This window comes from Triticum aestivum, chromosome 6A (assembly GCF_018294505.1).
Source record: "Triticum aestivum cultivar Chinese Spring chromosome 6A, IWGSC CS RefSeq v2.1, whole genome shotgun sequence".
Classification (NCBI taxonomy): Eukaryota; Viridiplantae; Streptophyta; class Magnoliopsida; order Poales; family Poaceae; genus Triticum; species Triticum aestivum.
The window spans coordinates 103,516,384-103,540,057 of record NC_057809.1 but is presented as its reverse complement, the minus strand read 5'-3'; the positions used below and the strand labels follow the sequence as shown (position 1 = coordinate 103,540,057).

The 23,674-nt window shown below is 45.7% G+C and overlaps 1 protein-coding gene, 5 non-coding genes and 2 pseudogenes across 6 annotated transcripts; 3 read left to right on the top strand and 5 right to left on the bottom strand.

Moving 5' to 3' along the window:
- The first annotated feature begins 868 nt into the window (after positions 1-868).
- Positions 869-1,083, top strand: LOC123132678 (uncharacterized; annotated as a pseudogene).
- Positions 1,084-4,140: 3,057 nt separating this feature from the next.
- LOC123130392 (uncharacterized) lies at positions 4,141-5,860 on the top strand. Its single transcript, XM_044550294.1, has one exon. It carries the CDS (start codon positions 4,173-4,175, stop codon positions 5,682-5,684), a length of 1,512 nt encoding a protein of 503 aa, XP_044406229.1. The 5' UTR covers positions 4,141-4,172; the 3' UTR covers positions 5,685-5,860.
- A 2,082-nt stretch (positions 5,861-7,942) lies between these two features.
- Positions 7,943-8,139, bottom strand: LOC123132677 (U2 spliceosomal RNA). The gene has a single exon (XR_006464966.1). It is a non-coding gene; the product is annotated as a U2 spliceosomal RNA (small nuclear RNA).
- Positions 8,140-9,448: 1,309 nt separating this feature from the next.
- Positions 9,449-9,645, bottom strand: LOC123132911 (U2 spliceosomal RNA). Its single transcript, XR_006465131.1, has one exon. It is a non-coding gene; the product is annotated as a U2 spliceosomal RNA (small nuclear RNA).
- A 1,647-nt stretch (positions 9,646-11,292) lies between these two features.
- Positions 11,293-11,488, bottom strand: LOC123132904 (U2 spliceosomal RNA). Its single transcript, XR_006465124.1, has one exon. It is a non-coding gene; the product is annotated as a U2 spliceosomal RNA (small nuclear RNA).
- A 1,848-nt stretch (positions 11,489-13,336) lies between these two features.
- Positions 13,337-13,533, bottom strand: LOC123132674 (U2 spliceosomal RNA). The gene has a single exon (XR_006464963.1). It is a non-coding gene; the product is annotated as a U2 spliceosomal RNA (small nuclear RNA).
- Positions 13,534-14,810: 1,277 nt separating this feature from the next.
- On the bottom strand, positions 14,811-15,007 carry LOC123132909 (U2 spliceosomal RNA). The gene has a single exon (XR_006465129.1). It is a non-coding gene; the product is annotated as a U2 spliceosomal RNA (small nuclear RNA).
- Positions 15,008-16,598: 1,591 nt separating this feature from the next.
- LOC123132801 (uncharacterized) lies at positions 16,599-16,735 on the top strand (annotated as a pseudogene).
- Positions 16,736-23,674: the final 6,939 nt, after the last annotated feature.

The following is a 23,674-nucleotide window of genomic DNA, read 5'->3' as shown; positions in this document are numbered from 1 at the left end:
CAACGCGCGGAGGAGGAAGAGCAGGGCCCCGCCGCCGCCGGCGCCGGTCAGGCGAGCCCGGCCGTGCCCCCTGGCGGCGGCGAGGGAGGAAGGAGGAGGAGGGGAGACCGGAGGCGGCGGGATCTGGGCGCCCGCCCCGGCCGCCTCGCGGGTGGCGGCGCGGGCGGGAGGGGGGAGGGGGGCCTTCCGTTCGGCAGCAACAACCTGGTATTCAGTCTTTAGAGAGTAACGGCAAGAAGAGGTGCAGAGTCCTGGGAAGCGTGCCGGCGTTGCCTGGTGGATTGCGACGACTTTGCGGTGGTGACATGGCTGATTCCTCCGAGACATATCGGGATCGGGCTTAGTTGAACACATCTCTGGGTTAATAGTTCCGTTCTGATTTATAGATGATGCGATGCTGGCTGCACCTTAGGTACCAGTGTAGCAGAGTGGTTCAGTTTTGAGATAGAGAGAACGAAAAGTATTGCTGTACATGTGGCTACTAATACACTCTTCTGACTAGGAAATAGTACAAACAAGTCGTTTCAGTAGCTTTCACAGGTCCATCCAAATGACAAAATTTTGCTTTTTATTACGTTTTAATGACTAAATTAATTCAGAATACGTTGCTCATTCATGCATCTTTTGCCACTTCACAGATCAGAAAGTAGTCCCGTGAGGCCATGAGTCTCTGAACTAAGGCCGCGTTATTGGGCTGCTTGCTATGGTTTACCCGGGCCAACTGGATAACAAGCCCAAAACGGGAGAAAATAAACACGACGCACAGGGATAGGTTTCTAATGACTTGGTTTAGTACCACCTCGCCCGCGCAGGACAACGGAGAGATAGAGAAAGCTATAAAAGGAGACCCAGGTCATCAGTTCAAAGCATACCTTTCTCGGCCTTTTGGCTAAGATCAAGTGTAGTATCTGTTCTTATCAGTTTAATATCTGATATGTGGGTCATGTGCCCACAATGATATTAAATTTATTTTTTGTGGAGGAGGTTCCACCACACTAGCTTGCTAGTGGGGACTAGCTTGCTAGTGGGGCCTTCATGTGTCGCCTGGGCGTTGCACTGCTGCCCAGGCCAAGTGCACCCCAACCAATACAAAGCAAAAAAATATTAGTACTTACTACTTTTGTATTAAAAATAACAAAAAAATGTGTAGGAAGATCCATAATATGGCTTGCACTAAACATAGATGTTTTCGTTGTCCATGTCATGGGTATAGTCAAGGCACATATTAAGGGCAAGTGATAATTATGATGTTTTTTTCGAGAACTGATAATTATGATGTTGATATGGCATGCATATGCTCTGCAGTATGTGTGGTGTGTGGCTGCACTATGATTGATTTCCAGTTCTTCCACTGTTACTCAGTGTGATCGGCGCAGGGTGCTTGATAACATACATTTGTGCTCTGATTGAGAGAAACAGTAGGCGGGCTGGCTGACGCTCTGTTTTAGCGCTCAAAGATGAACAAGACGACACTGATCGGACAAAGCACGATTCTACGAAGTTGCCATACATGCTGTCTTAAGAAGCAAGGGATTGCGCTCTTCTTGACTCGGCCTAGTCAATACTTGACCCACTTATGTTGACGTAGTAGCATCTGAAACTATCTCCGGACAAGAAAATGGCGGCTACATTTGCTGCTGCTGATCAAATAGGTAACAGCTCTGAAGTTTCTGTATGCACCACAATCCCTTAACCTGCTTGTTTTTTTTTGTTTTTTTTTAACAAATGCTCGCTCAAGCTGATGATACGATAATGACATGGCATGGCATCTTTCTTGCTAACCAGGATGACACCCTGATGAAAAGGAGACCCGATGTGATTTGATCCTTTTCTTCTGCACTACATTCTCTCATATAATTGTTTGCCCCCCTGTTTCCCTAGAACTTTTTGGTCAGCACTTCTCTGATTAACCAGCAGCTTAAGATAAATAAACTATTTCCAAGAACGTTCCCCTACTTAGGACCTCCTTGATTGATTCCTAGGAAAAGCGTTGGGAAAACATAATAATAGTTTTTACGGTGGTACTGTTCATCAATTTGATTCACATGAATAGACCATAAGACAGAAAATGAAGGGATCCTTTATATTGAGTTCATAGGGAAAATAAAGTAATTTTACAGTCGTTTCAAATCTCCTTTTTACATTCCTGTGCACAAAGAGCAAGGCAAAGATCATAGGTAGCATAATATTACTTCACCTTATTTTAATATATATTCAGGATATGCTTTGATATTAATTTGACCAGATATTTAAGATTTTATGCTTTTCCTATTCCTGGAAATTTGACACCAATTCTGCATATTCTTACGTTTCCATGCAGTCCTACCTTATTTATGTATTTTTTTTAAATACTAAAACCACGATACTTATTTTGAAACGGAGGAAGTATGAACTAAATAGGCACTATACACATGAATAGTAAAAAACACAGGAATAGAGCGGCATGCCATCTGGGGGCAACTAGTATAGGATCTAGCTTTAATTAGGTGAGATCAATGAAATCATTTTTTAAAATACAAAACAAGTTTAAAAATTATGATTTTTTTTTGGAGAAACACATACATGTATGATGTACAGCCTCAAAAGGATTAAGCTCCTAATTCAACCTATGCGGTCAACCTCTCGCTTTCTGCGAGAGAGTCTCGATCCTATGCATTGGGTCCTTGATCTCTATGCATTGGGTCCTTGATCTCGGTGGCATTTAGGACGTCAATCCTCTTTTGGTTCGACCGTTGGGCTGGCGATAGCCCCTTTGCCGATAGATTTTTGGAGTTGTTCTCCATTACGGTGGAGCCCTAGATCTCCGTCGAGGCAGTCCTTATTGATTTAGGGCGCCTCGCATTCCGGAGGTCCTTCGGTGCATCGGAGCAGGATGCATGGCTGGCGCTTCTTGAATGCGTCGCCCTTCACACGCCGGACATCGATCAAGTTCAGGTCCGCTCTGGACGATTCGTAATAAGCCTGCGATTTAGTGTGCGCCTCTTCGACAACTATCTCAAGCTATCTACAAAATGTGTAGCTATTTGTAGCTCTGGTGGCCGCTTAGCCGGGTGACGAAACGGGATGCCATCGCAGATCTTCGGGCGTTGGCTCTCCATTTGGCTCCACTGCTTCCCCCACAACCCCTGAGCCAGATTAGCCTGTGGGACTCACCATGGTGGTGGCCATGGCCGTCGCCGCGGCCGCTGCTATTTCTTTTTTCCTTTTTCAGGGCTTGTTGAGTTGTGTCCTCAGCATAACTCTTTCGTACCTTGGTCGTGTGCTACTTGTGTATGTGGTGTCTCTTTGTATAAACTCGTATGGCTCTGGTGGTTTGTTTTATACCCCCTTCGTCCTAAAATAATTGTCTTAGCCTTGGTACAACTTTGCATTAAAGCTAGTATAAAGTTGAGACACTTATTTTGGGACGAAGGGAGTATATAAAACGGGGTGAAAGTCTTTTTCGGTAAAAAAAAAGATGTGAATAGTGTCAAATACTACTCACCCAAAGCTAACACTATTCATAGTTGAATTTTTTCATTTTTGCATCTCTCATTGTAAATTGACTTTTGAGCTGAATTATATTTGGAGTTGCAAGCATACACCATAGGTATATTGTCAAATAATTTCAGAATTTCTTGAATTGTCTAAATATGAATTTTCTGATTGATCCTACATTTTCATCTAAAAAGTAGATTCTATTTTAGTCTCCTCCCATCTCATCTTCCATACTAAGATTAGTACGAAGTGTTTGATTCTGCACATAAAAAAGTAGTATTTTTCATACGAGGTTGGAGTGGATGAAAATTTTCCTACAAAAATTAGTATAAATGAACCCTAAGAAAAAGTTTCTTATAGAATATAATCCTACCAATCATCAAAACCAAGGTAGGAAAATTATTGAAGGATTAGGATGGTACAAAATTCTTTCGAAAACCCTTCAAATCAGTGAGGGCTTTCAAAGTTCTTATCGTTATGGCATCCTATGCACCTTTCTTGACCAAGATACCATCACACCGCGTGAGATTCTTCTTCTGTGTCGACCTTCTTGACTTCTTTGTCTACTTCCGTTGAATTCTGCATGGTGTTTCTAGATGCACGCGGCCTATTTTGTTGTTACGTACTGGTTGCAGCTGCTACAAGTATGGTTTCCCTACCGATTCCGTTGCTGCACGACACGGAGTCCGTCCGCCATGGATTCACTCCGAGGTCACCACACGGCGGCGGCCCACGCCAAGGCGGAGCTGGGCGAGCGCAACAGCGGCCCCGCCGTCAACCCCGTCGTCGGGCAAGAAGCACGCGGCCCGGTGACCGGCGAGCGGCGGAGTCGCCCGGAGCGAGTGCGCCGTCTTATCCGGCGGCTCCGGCCGGCGCCCATCGGGAGCGCGTTCAAGCGGTGGCTGAAGCACCCGGCGCACCTCGCGCAGTTCGCGTGGGCGGTCTGCGTCGCGCTGACCTTCGCCCTGCTTGGCCTCCTCCTCCTCGGCGTCTTCGACGGCGCCTTCCGGCGTAGGTCCGTCCGCGACCGGTGGGTCGAGATCGTCAACCAGATCCTCAACGCGCTCTTCACGCTCATGACCATCTACCAGCACCCCGAGCTCTTCCACCACGCCGCCCTGCTGCTCCGGTGGCGGCCGGGGGACGAGAAGGAGCTCCGGAAGGCCTACTGCCGGAAGGGCTCGGGTGGCGGTGAAGTGCCCCGTGAGCGGCTTCACCTGTCCGTGGTGGTCGGGCTCCTCCACCTCACCTGCTTCGCGCAGTACGCCGTGTGTGCGCTCTTCTGGGGGTACTCCAGCACGGCCCGGCCGGACGCCGCCATGACCCCGCTCGCCGGGGTCAGCGCCGTGGCACCCGTCGTCGCCGGCCTGTACATGTACCACAGCCCGCTTGGGAGGAAAAGCGAGCAAAGCATGCACCAAGAAGCTGAAGAGGTCTGCGACGACGATGACAGCATGGTGGTTGTGGCGGTGATCGCCGACCCCGCGGGAAGGGAGTGGGCCGGCGGGCTGCTGGACGTGCGCGACGACCCGGCGGCGTGCTGGCTCTCGTGCCTCTGCACCTTCTGCGTGTTCGGGTGGAACATGGAGCGGCTGGGGTTCGGGAACATGCACGTGCACGGCGCCATGTTCGCGCTCCTCTGCTTCGCGCCGCTGTGGGTGCTCAACCACGCCGCCACGAACATCCGGAGCAAGGCCGTCAGCAACGCGGTCAGCGCCGCCGGGGTGGTGCTCTGCGCGCTCGGCCTGCTCTACGGCGGGTTCTGGCGGGCGCGGATGCGGCGCAAGTTCGGGCTCGCCGGCAAGTACAACAGGCTACCCTTCTTCTCCAGACTGTCGCTCGACGTCGCCGACTACCTGCAGTGGATGTTCTGCTGGGGGTGCGCGCTGGCGCAGGAGGTGCGCACCGGGAACCTTCTCCTCGACGTCGAGTCGACGGGAGGCATCAGCCCGCAAGGCTCCGGTGGTGCGCAAGTTGATAGTAGTAGCAGCCTACGGCCTTTGCCGAGAGAGGACGGTAGCTTTGAGATCGCGGCAGTCGCTGGCGCTCCCTATGTTCCGCTGGCCGACAACTCGCCGCGTCGAGGCGAGGAGTTGCCATTGGTGCAGCTGAAGCGGGACGGCATTTCGTCTTCTGGAGAAATGAGGCCACCAGTGCCGCCATTGATGCAGGATGGCGGAGGTCCTCAAGGTGGGCGAATTCAGTGACTGGTAGTAGTACCGTACGGTCGTTGGCATACATAGATCCTGCATGCAGAGGGAACTTATATGCAAGTTATTTTGTCATTTTCTTTTTCCCAGCTCATTGTAGTACTTCATAGTGTATTTAGAGCAGCATGTACGCATAACAGTATCACGTAAGGAGCAACCATGATTAAAATACAAGACCGAGTCACGACACACTTACGTCCTGATCATTTGCAGATGAAGTTGTTGTGGCTGGCAAAGACTGGTCAAGGCAGACGGGCGAAGGTGGGGGTGGCGTCGCCTGACTTACAGAAGACGACGCATGGTGATAAACGTCTCAAGTTGAAACAGACTTTCGCCCCGCTTTATAAATAAAGCAAAGGTCTATACAACCAACATTCAGATAAGCCATAAGGCGACGACTGGAGCAGCGGCACAATAACGCCTAAAGAAAACATAAAAAGAAAAAAGAAAAAAACAAGGCCACCTAGTGGCCGTCGACGGGCGAGGCTAAACTGACGAAATCTGACGTGCCGAATCCACGAACGTATTCAACATGGTGTCTAGACGTTCTCGATCGCACTGCCTAGTAAGCGGGTGCCATTGCTACAGAAAAGTAAGGAATTTGAACAAAGAGTCAGACTTACTAGTTGTCCAAATGGCACCCGCTTACCTTCTCAATCACCATTTTATTTCTAGTTGTCCAAAGAGTCCATGACATGGCCTCAAAAATCAGCCAGAATATGTGTGCGGTGTCGGCCAGGCATGGTAGCCCTGGCTTGGAGGAAGTCCACAAGGTCCAGGGCCTCCCAGTCGGGCCCTAGTGCCTCTCGGACGAACTGCCAAAGGATCTGGACCGCTGTGCACGAGAATATGATATGGGCTACAATCTTAAGGACCCTGCATAAAGGGCAGAGTCCATCACCCGGACCCTGTCGCTTGAGCACCTCGGTCCTGGAGGGGAGGCGATCCCTGAGAAGTTGCCAAAGGAAGATCTTTATTTTCAGGGGCATGGTGATAAACGTGAGCAGTCGTGGGAAGCGCTTCCGAAAACCTTGATCCATCCTCTTCCAGATGCAAGATCGCAAGGGCAGACCTGCTCCGCCCCGTTCGTCCGTGAACAGAGGCACTCGATATGAAGTAGACTACGATGACAGTGTAATACTCTGACAAGAGGCAACCCTAACTTGAAACTCAATCTAAAGGATCTCTTCAATTTTTTTCTTAGACCATAAGAAAAAGAGGTAACAATAACAAGAGAGAATATAGTGCAGAAGGACAGCATTAAGTCACATCGGGTCTCCCTTTCATCAGGGTGTCATCCTGGTTAGCAAGCAAGACGGCATCCATGTCACCATCATACCAGCAGCTTAAGCTGGCATTTGTTAAAAATAAAGCAAGCTGGTTAAGGAGCATACAGAAACTTCAGAACTGTTACCTATTTGATCAGCAGCAGCAATTGTAGCCACCATTTTCTTGTCCGGAGATAGTTTCAGATGCTACTATGTCAACATAAGTGGGTCAAGTGTTGACTAGGCCAAGTCAAGAAAACCGCAATCCCTTGCTTCTTAAGACAACATGTATGGGAACTTCGTAGAATTGTAGTTTGTTCGGTCAAATTTGGTGTTCTATCTTGTGTCGTCTTGTTCATCTTTGAGCGCTAAAAGAGAGCGCCAACCAGCCCGCCTACTGTTTCTCTCAATCAGAGCACAAATGTATGTTATCAAGCACCCTGCACCGATCACTGCGTAACAGTCGAAGAACTGGAAATAAATCATAGTGCAGCCACACACCATACATACTGAAGAGCATATGCATACCATAACAACATCATAATTATATCACCCCCAAACAAATAGAATTCTTAGCACCAACTTTTAAACTGAACTGGCGATCAACTAGCTGATTCTGTTCTGTCAGATTCAGTTATTTTGCCCCTGCGAGTCCACACGCTATCCTGACTACTTGAACCCAGAAACATACAGCAGCCAAAACTTGCAAGAGCGCAGGGCACCATCTCTGTTGAGCTATAGAATTGTCATCCTTGCCCTTGAATGTTCCTTGACTATACTCCTGACATGTCAAGAAAACATAAGCATCTAGTTTCTTCTGTTTCAAGAAAACATGCTTGAAGCTGGCCATATTATTTAGAATTTTTCAGATATAAGAAACGAAGGGAAATGTGACCACTGTGGTGGATCTTCCCACACATTTTGTTGTTGTTGTTGTTGTTAATACAAGAGTAGTAACTGAATTACTGATCTTTTGCTTTGTTTTGGTTAGGGTGCACCTAGCCTGAGCAGTAGTGCAACGCCCAAGCGACACACGAGAGCCCCATTAGCAAGCTAGTGTGGTGGACCCTCCCTCATAAAAAATAGATTTAATATCGTTGTGGGCACATGGCCCACATATCAGATATTAAACTGATAAGAACAGATACTACACTTGATCTTAGCCAAAAGACCGAAAAAGGTATGCTTTGAAACGTTGGTCTGGGTCTCTTTTTATAGCTTTCTCTACCGCTCCATTGTCTTGGGCGGGCAAGGTGGTACTAAACCAAGTCATTAGAAACCTATCCCTGTGCGTCGTGATTATTTTCTCCCGTTTTGGGCTTGTTATCCAGTTGGCCCGGGTAAACCATAGCAAGCAGCCCAATAACGCGGCCTTAGTTCAGAGACTCATGGCCTCACGGGACTACTTTCTGATCTGTGAAGTGGCAAAAGAGGAGCCTGAATTCCCTCACAAAAAAAAAGAGGAGCCTGAATCAGCAACGTTTTCTGAATTAATTTAGTCATTGAAACGTAATAAAAAACAAACTTTTGTCATTTGCGTGGGCATGGATTTTAACTTCGAACAACCTGATGGATCTGTGAAAGCTATTGAAACAACTTGTTTGTAAGAGTATTTCCTAGTCAGAAGAGTGTATTAGTATCCACATGTACAGCAATACTTTCGTTCTCTCTTTCTCAAAACTGAACCACTCTGCTACACTGGTGACCTAAGGTGCAGCCAGCATATTAACCCAGAAATGTGTTCAACTAAGCTGACGAGCAACTAGCCCGATTCCGATATGTCTCGGAGGAATCAGCACAAAGTCCTCGCAATCGACCAGGCAACGCCGGCACGCTTCCCAGGACTCTGCACCTTTTCTTGCCATTACTCTCTGAAGACTGAATACCAGCTGCACTTTCAGACCATTGATTTATCAGAGAGCTAGGATTGTGTGCAGCTAAGTTGAACAAAAGCAACTACTCCAAGAAGGAGGATCATTCCTCAATTTCTTACAGGTGCACATGGAAAATTTCAGGTCGCCTTGTGATGCAAAATAGTACACAATTACAGTCATTAAGTGGAACTTGGAAACTATTCTTCACATAGGGGCACTGTTTTGTTGGTCTGAATATAGTACTCTTCACATAGGAGTACAGAAAAACATCACTTGCAAATATTCACAAGATCAACTCACTGGCACATAGAACTTGATAGATACAGTAGATTCTATTTAGAAGGAAAGCAATCTCACACATTCATAGGGAAATCTATGCAGATAATGCTCCCAGGTGAAAAAAAGGCTAAGCATCCTTCGTCTTCTGCTTGGTGATGCAGAAGCAAGAAATTGCTTTCAGGCAACTAATTAATTCAAATAATCGTTCATCATTCAAGACTAAATATTATTCTTTTATATTACAAATCAAAAGACTATTTTTTTACTTTAACCAATCATCAAGACTAAAATTTATTTTATATTTTACAATCAAAAGACTAAGTTTTTTACTTTGTATTTGTTGGGGTGCGCCAGGCATGGGTAGCAGTGCAACACCCAAGCGACACATGAGGGCCCCACTAGCAAGCTAGTGTGGTGGACCCTCCCCCATAAAAAATAAATTTAATATCGTTGTGGGCACATGGCCCACATATCAAATATTAAACTGATAAGAACAGATACTACACTTGATCTTAGCCAAAAGGCCGAGAAAGGTATGCTTTAGACCGCTGGCCTGAGTCTCCTCTTATAGCTATCTTGGATGACTGCGCTGCTTGCACGGGCGAGGTGGGACTAAACAAGTTACCAAGGAATCATTAGAAACCTGCCTCTGCGTGCTCCTGTTTTGGACTTCTTGGCCCAACTAAAGATTAGTAGCCCAGATGCCTCAACAACCCAGTAATCATGCTAGTACATCATTAGTTGTCAAGTAGTAAACGACAAAATAGTTAATTAACTATTGCTGGCTCGTGCAACTCATCCAAGAATTCGTATCTGGTCAGCAATGTTTCCTAAATTAGTTCATTTAAAAATAATGAATTAAAGCAAGTTTTTGTCATTTGGGGTTCAGAATTAACTCCAAGAACTCAATTAATCCCTCCATTTTTCTTATGGTCTATTCCTGTGAATCAAATTGATGAATAGTATCATCATAGAAAAAGTTCATATTCATATGTTTTTTCTTCACTTTTCCGACGAATCAAACAAAGAGGCCCTAAGTAGGGGAACGTTCTTGGAAAAAGTTTATTTAACTTAGCAATCGATAAGTTAATCAGAGAAGTGCTGACCAAAAAGTTCTTCGAAACAGGGGTGCAAGCATTGTTCAGAAGGAAAAGATTAAATCACATCGGTTCACCCATTTATCAGGGTGTCATCCTGGCTAGCAAGAAAGACGGCATGTCATGCCACTATCATAACAGCAGCTTAAGCTAGCATTTGCAAAAAAAAAAAAACAGGTTAAGGGATTGTGGTGCATACAGAAACTTCAGAACTGCTACCTATTTGTAGCCACCATTTTCTTCTCCGGGGATAGTTTCAGATGCTACTACGTCAACATAAGTGGGTTAAGGACTAGAAACTCGTCAAGAAAAGCGCAATCCCTCACTTCTTCAGCATTCAGATATTCATTTGCTTACCAAGCTATATAGGAATTTGTAGTTTATCCTGTCAAAGTTTTGAGTGGTGACACCGGTCCTCTCGTTCAGCTTTGAGCGCTAAAACAGAGTGCCTGCAGCCAACTCGCTTGCCTGTTTGTTTCTCTCAATCAGAGCACAAATATTATGAACCACTCTGCATCGATCACTAAATAGTGCTGCCACACCCGCACATACTGAAGAGCATGGTAACAACATCATAATTATCACCCCCAGAAAAATAGAATTCTTAGCACCAACTTTTCAACTGAACTGGCGATCAACTAGCTGATTTTGTTATGTCAGATTCAGTATTTTGCCCCTGCGAGTCCACACGCTTCCCTGTCTACTTGAACCCAGAAATATACAGCAGGCAAAACCTGCAAGAGCACAGGTCACCAGGTGTGTTACGCTATCCTTGAGATAGGGGTGCAGTTGCTATTCTACTGGACCGAGTATAGTACAGAAAGCCATCACTTTCAAAATATTCAGAAGATCAACTGTAACAACACATAAAACTTGATAGACAGGTTCTGTTCAGAAGGGAAGCAATCTCACACCTTCATAGGAAAATATATTTAGATAATGCTTCCAAGTGAAAATAAAGTTGAATCATCCTATCAAATTTTCTGCTTGATTTTTTAATGGATAACCTGCTTGATGATGCAGCTAGCAACACAAAATTGCTTTCAGCCGAGTCGAAACAAGTCTAGAATTGTTTAGTTTGTATTGGTTGGGGTGCACCTGCCTGGGCAATAGTGCAACACCCAGGCGACACATGAGGGCCCCACTAGCAAGCTAGTGTGATGGACCCTCCCCCACAAAAAATAAATTTAATATCGTTGTGGGCACATGGCCCACATATCAGATATTAAACTGATAAGAACAGATACTACACTTGATCTTAGCCAAAAGGCCGAGAAAGGTATGCTTTGAAGCGATGACCTGGGTCTCCTTTTATTTCTCTCTCAGCCGCTCCGTTGCGTTGCGCGAGCGAGGTGGTACTAAACCACAAGAGTCATCACAAACCTGTCCCTGTGCGTCCCTGACTATTTTCTCTCGTTCTGGACTTGTTGGCCGGTTGGCCCAGCTAAAAAACTATAGTAAACAGCGCAGGTGCCTCAACAGCCCAATAACGTGGCATCCTAGTTCAGACTTCAGGCCGAGTACTTTCTGTCAAGTAGCAAAAATGGACACATCTTTCTGAATAGCCACGTTTTCTGAATTAATTTAGTCATAAAAACATATTAAAAGCAAGCTTTTGCCATTCGGGTGTTCAGAGATTTAACTTTAACAATTTGATGGGCCTATGAAAGCTATTGAAACGACTTGTTTGTATATCCTAATCAGAAGAGTGGACTGGTAGCCACATGAACTGGGAAGGACCTAATGTGCAGCCAGCATCAACAGAGCATCATCTACACATCAAAACGGAGATATAACCCAGAGAAATGTTCAGCTAATAAGCTGACGAGCAACTAGCCCGGTGTAAACGTTTCACAAGCAACAAGCACTGTGGTGGATCTTCACCCACACAATTTTTTTTTTGTTAATACAAGAGTAGTAACACAACTAAGAAGAAAATGATTAAATCACATCATAGTTAGGAAGAAAGATGTCACTATCATGCTAGCAGCTTAAGCTAGCATTTGTAAAAAAAAAAGGCAAGCAGGTTAAGGGATTGTGGTGCATACAGAAACTTCAGAATCGTCACCTATTTGATCAGCAGCAGCATTTGTAGCCACCATTTTCCTCTCTGGAGATAGTTTCGAATGCTACTACGTCAACATAAGTGGGTTAAGTGACTAGACCGAGTCAAGAAAAGCGCAAGCCCTCACTTCTTGAGCATTTAACTTCTCATTTCCAAGACAAGCTGTAACAGAATTTTGTAGTTTGTCCGGTCAAAGTTGTTGTTCTATCTTCTGTGGTGACACCGATCCTCTCGTTCAGCTTTGAGGTTTCTCTCAATCAGAGCACAAATATTATCAAGCACTCTGCACCGAGTAACAGTCGAACAACTGGAAAGAAACCGTAGTACAGCCCCACACCGCACATACTGAAGTCTGAAGAGCGTCATAACTCATAACTTTTCAACTGAACTGGCGATCAACTACTACGTCTGTAAATAAATTTAAATATAAGACATTTTTTCAGTTACAGAAGTAGTAGCTGATTCTGTTCTGTCAGATTCAGTTATTTTGCCTCTGCGAGTCCACACGCTACCCTGTCTACTTGAACCCAGAAGTAACAACAGTCAAAATCTGCAAGAGCACAGGGACAGGGGCCCTCAGAATGTTCCTTGACTATACCGCTCACATTGTACAACATAAGCATATAACTTCTTCTGTTTCAAGAAAACATGCTTGAGGCATGTCATATTATTCAGAATTTCAGATAAGGAAACAAAGGGAGATGGGACAAGAACAAAGAACTGGCTGCAACATCCGGTGTAATATACTCGTGCAAAACTTTTGCACAAGCAACAAGCAGTGAGGCGGACATTTTCACACATTTTCTTTTGATACTCCCTCCGTCCAGAAATACTTGTCATCAATATGAATAAAAGAGAATGTATCTAGATGTATTTTAGTTTTAGATACATCTTTTTTTATCCATTTTGATGACAAGTATTCTCGGACGGAGGGAGTACAAGATTAGGAAAACAATTATGTTTGGCAACATCGGGTGTAAGCTTTGCACAAACAACAATCATTTTGGTGGAGCTACACACTTTTTTTAGTTAATAGCACAAGACTAATTTTTTTCTTTTGTATTGGTTGGGGTGCGCCTAGCCTGGGCAATAGTGCAACACCCAGGCGACACGTAGAGGCCCCACTAGCAAGCTAGTGTGGTGGACCCTCCCCCAAAATAAATAAATTTAATATCGTTGTGGGCACATGGCCCACATATCAGATATTAAACTGATAAGAACAGATACTACACTTGATCTTAGCCAAAAGGCCGAGAAAGGTATGCTTCAAAACGCTGGTGTGGGTCTTTTTTATAGCTATCTCAACCGTTCTGTTGTGTTGTGCGGGCGGGGTGGTACTAAACCAACAGTCGGTCATTAGAAACCTGTCCCTGTGCGTCCTGGCTAGTTTCTCCCGATTGGGCTTGTTGGCCGGTTGGCCCAGCTAAAAAGCTATAGCAAGCAGCCCAGATGCCCCAATAACGTGGCCTCTTAGTTCAGAGTTCAGACTCATGACCTCACGATAGTACTTTCTGATCCGTCGAGTAGCAAAAAATGACATATCATAGCCTGGATTAGCAACGTTTTCTGAATTAATTTAGTCATAAAAACGCAATAAAAAGCAAGGTTTAGTCATTTCGGTGGGCAGGGGTGATGAATGCCTATGTTGCCATCAACTGGGAAGAAATTAAAGTGCAGCCCACATCAACACAACATCTTCTGAATATTACAACAGAAATATACCCTGCAGAAGTGCAACTCAACCAACTATATATGTTCATTGTTCAATGGCAAGCAGCTAGCTTGATTTCGTTTCTGTCAGAACAATTCATCTTGACACTGCAAATTTTCACAGTGTCCGTTGTCCATTTGACTGACTACATCCATGAAACTAGAAAACTGCACTTCTTGCCGTCAGACTCGTCTTCCTTGACTAGACCATTGATACAATGGAGATCCCCACAAAATAAACGTATGCTACTCTTTTCCCACATCATATGCTACATTTCATAGCTGTAATACGACGGAGCAAAGTTTTATGTTCAAGCACCACTTGGCATGAGCGGTTTGCTATCTCAGAAAACAATTAACAAAAAAAGTGTTATGTTAAAGTTAAACACGAAAGCGACTATTCAACTGTTCGGTAAGAACTTCAGAACAGCGCCAAAGTATACACCGCCTTCAAGAGCTTCTGATTTCCTTTGTTTTAAGGAAACACGTCATATCATTACGATTAGGAAATAGGACAATGTGGGTGGGGGAATGCAACGGACGGGATCCCAGAAGGTTCAAGGGAAGACAGGAAGTCAAGAAGAAAAATTGCTACATCGTCTGAGCCACTGCTATGTACTCCCTCCGTAAACTAAGAGGGAGTACTCCACATTACTAACAGCCTGCTATGCACAAACAACAAGGACTCCAGGACTAGTAAAATAATAGTGAAGTGTTGGGTTTGCGAAAGCAATTAGGCGTAAATTGTTTTAAACTTGTGTTGGTAAAATAATGGTTAATTACATGGTTAGCCAAAGCAGTTAGGACAAAACTTTTTTACTTTGTATTGGTTGGGGTGCGCCAGGCCTAGGCAATAGTGCAACGCCCAGGCGACACGTGAGAGCCTCACTAGCAAGCTAGTGTGATGGATCCTCCCCCACAAAAAATAAATTTAATATCATTGTGGGCACATGGCCCACATATCAGATATTAAACTGATAAGAACAGATACTACACTTGATCTTAGCCAAAAGGCCGAGAAAGGTATGCTTTCAAACGATGTCTTGTGTCTCATTATATAGCTATCTCGACCCCTCCATTGTGTTGCCCGGGCGAGGTGGTACTAAACAAGCAGGGGTCAACTAGAAAGAAACGTGTCTCTGTGCCTCCCTAATATTTCTCTCGTTTTGGACCTGGCCCAACGGCCTCAAGAGCCCTAACGAGGCTTTAGTTTTTTCATGCTCCCGGCCTCACGGAAGCCCAAAAGGACATACTAACTATTGCTAGCATCTGCTAGCTCATCCTTGGCTCAAAAGAAAAACAAAATCTGGTAGCTCATCCAAGAATTCATTTCTTCGCCTGGATTAGCAAGGTTTCCTAAATCAGTTTAGTTTTAAAATATGAAAACCAAGCTATTGAAACGACAACTAATCTGCTCCAGCTAAAAACCAGAGACTGTGAAGATAGCTCCCATTGCAAGCATGGAATAAAAACGTCCATAAATAAGCTGACAGAGAATTCTCTGCAATGCGCATGCCGTATTCACAAGCTTACAAAGTGCCAGCCACCATGTGGTGCTAAATGTGAAGTACAGATATTCGTACAACCTGGAAAATGCATTTCCTACATAGGGATGCCGTGCTACTCTGTTGAACTGAATAGTACCGACAGCCATCACTTGCAAATATTCGGAAGATCAACTATAGCAACACACAAATGTTGATAGATAAGTCCCTTTTGTTAGAGAAAGAGAGACAAGTTCTTCTCAGAAGTAAGACAATCTGACACGTTCATAGACAAATTTAATCTAGGTAATGCTTCTCAAGTGAACACAAGTTGAACCATCCTTGTCTTCTGCTTGACAACGCACCTAACTGTTAAACTCATATATGCGCACATATGATCTTGAGATAGAGTTAGTTTGAATAGGGTTGTTAGTATCTAGTTTACCTTCTTCCAACCGTATGATCTATCTCTATCTCTTCTTTCCTTGTACTCCAAGCTTGTATGCCTTATCAGGGATTTGCCCCCTGCTATATAACATGAAACCGTCGCTACTAGGAAAGGTACGACGTTACAGCAACTCGCACATGATAATCAGAGCCCATCTCTTCCATCGCATCTAGCTTCCATCCCTTCCACCACCTACGCTCGCTGCCATGGCTTCCTCTGCCGCCACCGTAACCTCTGTCTCTCTGGCCAAGTCACGGAAAAGCTTTCCCGCACCAACTTCATCCTCTGGCGCACCCAAATCACACCGCAGATTAGAGGAGCGGGATTCTTCGGGTACGTTGATGGAACGAACCCGGAGCCGGCCAAACAAGTCGTCACCAAGGACAAAGATGGGAAGGAGGAGACCATCCCAAATTCCCTTCATGCCGTCTGGATCCGAGAGGATCAACAGGTACTTGGTTATCTGTTGAACAATCTCACCAAAGAAGTTCTAGTGCAGGTTACCTCCATCGTCCATGCACATGAACTCTAGGCAGCCTTGGCGAGCATGTTCTCGTCCCAGTCGCTGTCGAGGGTCAACAACATCTGCATCTGTAGCGAATGCACAAAAGGGCACGCAGTCCGTGGCAACCTACTTCGCGCACATGCGCTCCCTGGCGGACGAGCTTGCTGCAGCAGGCAAACCTCTTCAAGATGACAGCGAGCTGATCTCCTACATCCTTGCTGGATTGGATATGGAGTATCAGCCGCTTGTCTCTGCCCTCGACGCCCGCACACAGCCGGTCACCCTGGACGAGCTCTTCGCCCAGATGAGTAACTTCGACCAGAGAGTCGCGCTCTTCCAAGGAAACAACTCCGGCGGTGGGTTTAAGTCGTCTGCCAACGCCGCTTCACGTTGCGGCGGCGGCTCCTCACGCTACCGAGGGCCATAGCGCAAGGCGAAGGTGACCAGCGGCGGAAACAGCGGGGCCCCCAACTCCCGCGGCAACAACAATGGCGCACGACCCTCCTACACCAACCCTATGGGCCGCCGCAACAACTCCAGCAAGTCCCGTCCAGATGTCGTCCGCTGCCAGATTTGTGGCAAGCTTGGACACTCGGCGGGGACTGCTGGTACCGCTTCCAGGAGGACAGCGACTCGTCTGGTGATGAGAAGGTCGCTGGAGGAGCGGATGCCTCGTACGGAGTCGACACAAACTGGTACGTCGACAGTGGTGCTACTAACCACATCACCGGCGAGCTGAAAAAGGTGACCATGAGGGAGAAGTACCACGGCCCCGATCAAATCCATGCAGCCAATGGAGAAGGTATGGGAATCCGTCACATTGGTCATTCAGTTATTAAAACTCCTCACAAAAAATTTCATCTTAGAGAAATCTTGCATGTCCCTAGAGCATCAATGAATCTTCTATCCATTCATCCCATTGCCATTGATAATCATGTGTTCCTCGAGTTTCACCTGTTTTTCTTTTTGATCAAGGATCAGGCCACGAAGAAAATCCTGTATCGAGGTAGATGTGTTCGAGGACTTTATCCGTTGATGCCGTTGATTAGGAGATTCAATAAGCAAGCATATGGTGTCATCAAATTATCTTCAACTCGGTGGCACGATCGACTAGGGCATGCATCATTTTCTTTAGTAGAACGAGTGCTTAGGAAAAATAAGCTTCCATATGTTGGGGAGCGTAGTCTTGAAACAATTTGTGATTCTTGTCAAAAGGCCAAGAGCCATCAGTTACCATATCCGATTTCTTCTAGTATTTCTACCAAACCACTACAACTCATATTTTCTGATGTGTGGGGTCCTGCACCCTCTTCTGTTGGTAGACATACTTATTATGTGAGTTCCATAGATGATTACAGCAAATACACATGGATCTATCTCCTAAAGAAAAGATCCGATGTCTTTCAAGTCTTCAAAACATTTCAAGCACTCGTTGAAAGAAAATTTGACAGCAAAATCATCGCTGTCCAATCTGATTGGAGAGGGGACTACGAGAAATTAAACTCCTTTTTCCAAACTCTCGGTGTGTCTCATCATGTATCGTGTCCACATGCCCATCATCAAAATGGGTCTGCTGAACACAAACACAAACACATTGTAGAAGTCGGTCTCGCTTTGCTTGCGCGAGCATCCATGCCCCTCAAATTTTGGGACGAGGCATTCCCCACGACAGTGCATCTCATAAACATCTTGCCTAGTCGTGTTATAAATAATGAAACTCCCACCGAAAGGTTTCTTCACATAAAACCAGATTATACTTCTCTCCGCATCTTTGGGTGTGCATGTTGGCCTAATCTTAGACCCTACAACAATCGAAAGCTCATGTTTCGGTCCAAACAATGTGCTTTCCTTTGTTATAGTCCCTTACATAAAGGTGTCAACTGTCTTGACATCTCCACTGGCCGAGTTTATATCTCCCGTGATGTTGTGTTCGATGAGACCAAATTTCCTTTCTTTGATCTCCACCCTAATGCCGGCGCCCTTCTTCGCAAAGAAATTCTTCTTTTGCCACCTCAGTTGACCAGTGCACATCATGAGGAAAATAACTGTAATGATTCAATGCTGACTAACACCCATAAACTTACATGCGAGCTTTCTGATGGTGCAGGTGAAAATTGTGGAGAATATGGTGAAGAAAACCTGGCCAACGTGCCTTATTTCATGTGTCCAGCCCCGGGGGACACATCCTCCTCGGGATCGCTTTTGCAGCAGGCGCCCAGAGAATCGTCCGCGGGATCCGTGCTCTTGCAGCACCGGGTCAGCGCGTCGGGATCTGCTCTGGATCCACCTCGGTGCCCTCCACCAGCCATGGGCCCGCGGCTGACACGCGGGGCTCTCCCACTCGTCCCGCCGAGCCGACCGAGTCGCAAGCCGAGCTGCTCGGCTCCCGTCCGCCACGCGTCGGTGGCCGACTGGCCCAACCCGCTGCTACTCCCGCCACGGCAACAAGTTGCAGTCGGGGGCCCCCTCAGGTGGTCTGTCATGTCCCGCGGCAGGAGATGCGGCCCGACAGCCGCCTTCATTGCGCCATGATGGGGTGCCAGCAGGCGGACCCGGATCTTCTGCGCCCTCTGGTTCAACCGCGCAGCCATCCGGCACCACAGAAGATCCCTTGGCCACCCTGACCCATGCAGCCGAATCTGCATCGGGATCAGCTGTGCCAGGGGGAGCATCAGCCCGATCTTCTGTGGCTATACCTGCTGCGTCTGATCCTGCACTGCGACACGACTTCAAAAAGGGGTAATTTAGCATGTTAATTATAAAACTAAGTTTGGCTTGGCATGATCCACAAGTGAATCTAATAATCTGCAAGAGGCACTTGGTGATACACGGTGAAGAAAAGCTATGGAGGAAGTGTTGGGGAACGTAGTAATTTCAAGAAATTTCCTACGCACACGCAAGATCATGGTGATGCATAGCAAAGAGAGGGGAGAGTGTGATCTACGTACCCTTGTAGCTCGACAGCGGAAGTGTTAGCACAACGCGGTTGATGTAGTCATACGTCTTCACGGCCCGACCGATCAAGCACCGACACTACGACACCTCCGAGTTTTAGCACACGTTCAGCTCGATGACGATCCCCGGACTCCGATCCAGCAAAGTGTCGGGGAAGAGTTCCGTCAGCATGACGGCGTGGTGACGATCTTGATGTTCTACCGTCGCAGGGCTTCGCCTAAGCACCGCTACAATATTATCGAGGATTATGGTGGAAGGGGGCACCGCACACGGCTAAGAATAAGATCACGTGGATCAACTTTTGTGTCTAGGGGTGCCCCTTGCCTCCGTATATAAAGGATTCAAGGGGGGGGGGGTGCGGCCGGCCCTAGTAGGAGGCACGCAGGAGGAGTCCTACTCCTACCGGGAGTAGGACTCCCCTCCCTTTCCTTGTCCAAGTAGGAGAGGGGGAAGGAAGGGAGAGAGGAGAGGAAAGAAAGGGGGGGCGCCGCCCCTCCCTCCTTGTCCAATTCGGACTAGGGGGAGAGGGGGCGCGCGGCCTGCCCTGGCAGCCCCTCCTCTTCTCCACTTTAGGCCCATGAGGCCCATTAACCCCCCGGGGAGTTCCGGTAACCCCCCGGTGCTCCGGTTTTATCCGAAACTTCCCCGGAACACTTCCGATGTCCGAATATAGCCGTCCAATATATCAATCTTTATGTCTCGACCATTTCGAGACTCCTCGTTATGTCCGTGATCATATCCGGGACTCCAAACTAACTTCGGTACATCAAAACTCATAAACTCATAATATAACTGTCATCGAAACCTTAAGCGTGCGGACCCTACGAGTTCGAGAATAATGTAGACATGACCGAGACACGTCTCCGGTCAATAACCAATAGCGGAATCTGGATGCTCATATTGGCTCCCACATATTCTATGAAGATCTTTATCGGTCAGACCGCATAACAACATACATTGTTCCCTTTGTCATCGGTATGTTACTTGCCCGAGATTCGATCGTCGGTATCTCAATACCTAGTTCAATCTCGTTACCGGCAAGTCTCTTTACTCGTTTCGTAATACATCATCTTGCAACTAACTCATTAGTTGTAATGCTTGCAAGGCTTATGTGATGTGCATTACCGAGAGGGCCCAGAGATACCTCTCCGACATTCGAAGTGACAAATCCTAATCTCGAAATACGCCAACCCAACATGTACCTTTGGAGACACCTGTAGAGCACCTTTATAATCACCCATTTACGTTGTGACGTTTGGTAGCACACAAAGTGTTCCTCCGGCAAACGGGAGTTGCATAATCTCATAGTCATAGGAACATGTATAAGTCATGAAGAAAGCAATAGCAACATACTAAACGATCGGGTGCTAAGCTAATGGAATGGGTCATGTCAATCAGATCATTCACCTAATGATGTGATCCCGTTAATCAAATAACAACTCTTTGTCCATGGTTAGGAAACATAACCATCTTTGATTAACGAGCTAGTCAAGTAGAGGCATACTAGTGACACTCTGTTTGTCTATGTATTCACACATGTATTATGTTTCCGGTTAATACAATTCTAGCATGAATAATAAACATTTATCATGATATAAGGAAATAAATAATAACTTTATTATTGCCTCTAGGGCATATTTCCTTCAGTCTCCCACTTGCACTAGAGTCAATAATCTAGAATACACAGTAATGATTCTAACACCCATGGAGCCTTGGTGCTGATCATGTTTTGCTCGTGGAAGAGGCTTAGTCAACGGGTCTGCTACATTCAGATCCGTATGTATCTTGCAAATCTCTATGTCTCCCACCTGGACTAGATCCCAGATGGAATTGAAGCGTCTCTTGATGTGCTTGGTTCTCTTGTGAAATCTGGATTCCTTTGCCAAGGCAATTGCACCAGTATTGTCACAAAAGATTTTCATTGGACCCGATGCACTAGGTATGACACCTAGATCGGATATGAACTCCTTCATCCAGACTCCTTCATTTGCTGCTTCCGAAGCAGCTATGTATTCCGCTTCACACGTAGATCCCGCCACGACGCTTTGTTTAGAACTGCACCAACTGACAGCTCCACCGTTTAATGTAAACACGTATCCGGTTTGTGATTTAGAATCGTCCGGATCAGTGTCAAAGCTTGCATCAACGTAACCATTTACGGTGAGCTCTTTGTCACCTCCATAAACGAGAAACATATCCTTAGTCCTTTTCAGGTATTTCAGGATGTTCTTGACCGCTGTCCAGTGATCCACTCCTGGATCACTTTGGTACCTCCCTGCTAGACTTATAGCAAGGCATACATCAGGTCTGGTACACAGCATTGCATACATGATAGAGCCTATGGCTGAAGCATAGGGAACATCTTTCATTTTCTCTCTATCTTCTGCAGTGGTCGGGCATTGAGTCTTACTCAACTTCACACCTTGTAACACAGGCAAGAACCCTTTCTTTGCTTGATCCATTTTGAACTTCTTCAAAACTTTGTCAAGGTATGTGCTTTGTGAAAGTCCAATTAAGCGTCTTGATCTATCTCTATAGATCTTAATGCCTAATATGTAAGCAGCTTCACCGAGGTCGTTCATTGAAAAACTCTTATTCAAGTATCCCTTTATGCTATCCAGAAATTCTATATCATTTCCAATCAGTAATATGTCATCCACATATAATATCAGAAATGCTACAGAGCTCCCACTCACTTTCTTGTAAATACAGGCTTCTCCAAAAGTCTATAAAACCAAATGCTTTGATCACACTATCAAAGCGTTTATTCCAACTCCGAGAGGCTTGCACCAGTCCATAAATGGATCGCTGGAGCTTGCACACTTTGTTAGCTCCCTTTGGATCGACAAAACCTTCTGGTTGCATCATATACAATTCTTCTTCCAGAAATCCATTCAGGAATGCAGTTTTGACATCCATCTGCCAAATTTCATAATCATAAAATGCGGCAATTGCTAACATGATTCGGACAGACTTAAGCATCGCTACGGGTGAGAAGGTCTCATCATAGTCAATCCCTTGAACTTGCCGAAAACCTTTTGCAACAAGTCGAGCTTTGTAGACAGTAACATTACCGTCAGCGTCAGTCTTCTTCTTGAAGATCCATTTATTCTCAATTGCTTGCCGATCATTGGGCAAGTCAACCAAAGTCCATACTTTGTTCTCATACATGGATCCCATCTCAGATTTCATGGCTTCAAGCCATTTTGCGGAATCTGGGCTCACCATCGCTTCTTCATAGTTCATAGATTCATCATGATCTAGTAGCATGACTTCCAGAACAGGATTACCGTACCACTCTGGCGCGGATCTCACTCTGGTTGATCTACGAGGTTCAGTAGTATCTTGTTCTGAAGTTTCATGATCATCATCATTAGCTTCCTCACTAACTGGTGTAGGTGTCATAGAAACAGGTTTCTGTGATGTACTACTTTCCAATAAGGGAGTAGGTACAGTTACCTCGTTAAGTTCTACTTTCCTCCCACTCACTTCTTTCGAGAGAAACTCCTTCTCCAGAAAGTTTCCGAATTTAGCAACAAAAGTCTTGCCTTCGGATCTGTGATAGAAGGTGTATCCAATAGTTTCCTTTGGATATCCTATGAAGACACATTTCTCCGATTTGGGTTCGAGCTTATCAGGTTGAAGCTTTTTCACATAAGCATCGCAGCCCCAAACTTTCAGAAATGACAACTTTGGTTTCTTGCCAAACCACAGTTCATAAGGCGTCGTCTCAACGGATTTTGATGGTGCCTATTTAACGTGAATGCGGCCGTCTCTAGAGCGTATCCCCAAAACGATAGCGGTAAATCAGTAAGAGACATCATAGATCGCACCATATCTAGTAAAGTATGATTACGACGTTCGGACACACCATTACGCTGCGGTGTTCCGGGTGGCGTGAGTTGCGAAACTATTCCACAATTTTTCAAATGTACACCAAACTCGTAACTCAAATATTCTCCACGATCAGATCGTAGGAATTTTATTTTCTTGTTACGATGATTTTCAACTTCACTCTGAAATTCTTTGAACTTTTCAAACGTTTCAGACTTATGTTTCATTAAGTAGATATACCCATATCTGCTTAAGTCATCTGTGAAGGTGAGAAAATAACGATATCCGCCACGAGCCTCAACATTCATCGGACCACATACATCTGTATGTATGAATTCCAATAAATCTGCTGCTCTCTCCATAGTACCGGAGAATGGTGTTTTTGTCATCTTACCCATAAGGCACGGTTCGCAAGTACCAAGTGATTCATAATCAAGTGGTTCCAAAAGCCCATCAGTATGGAGTTTC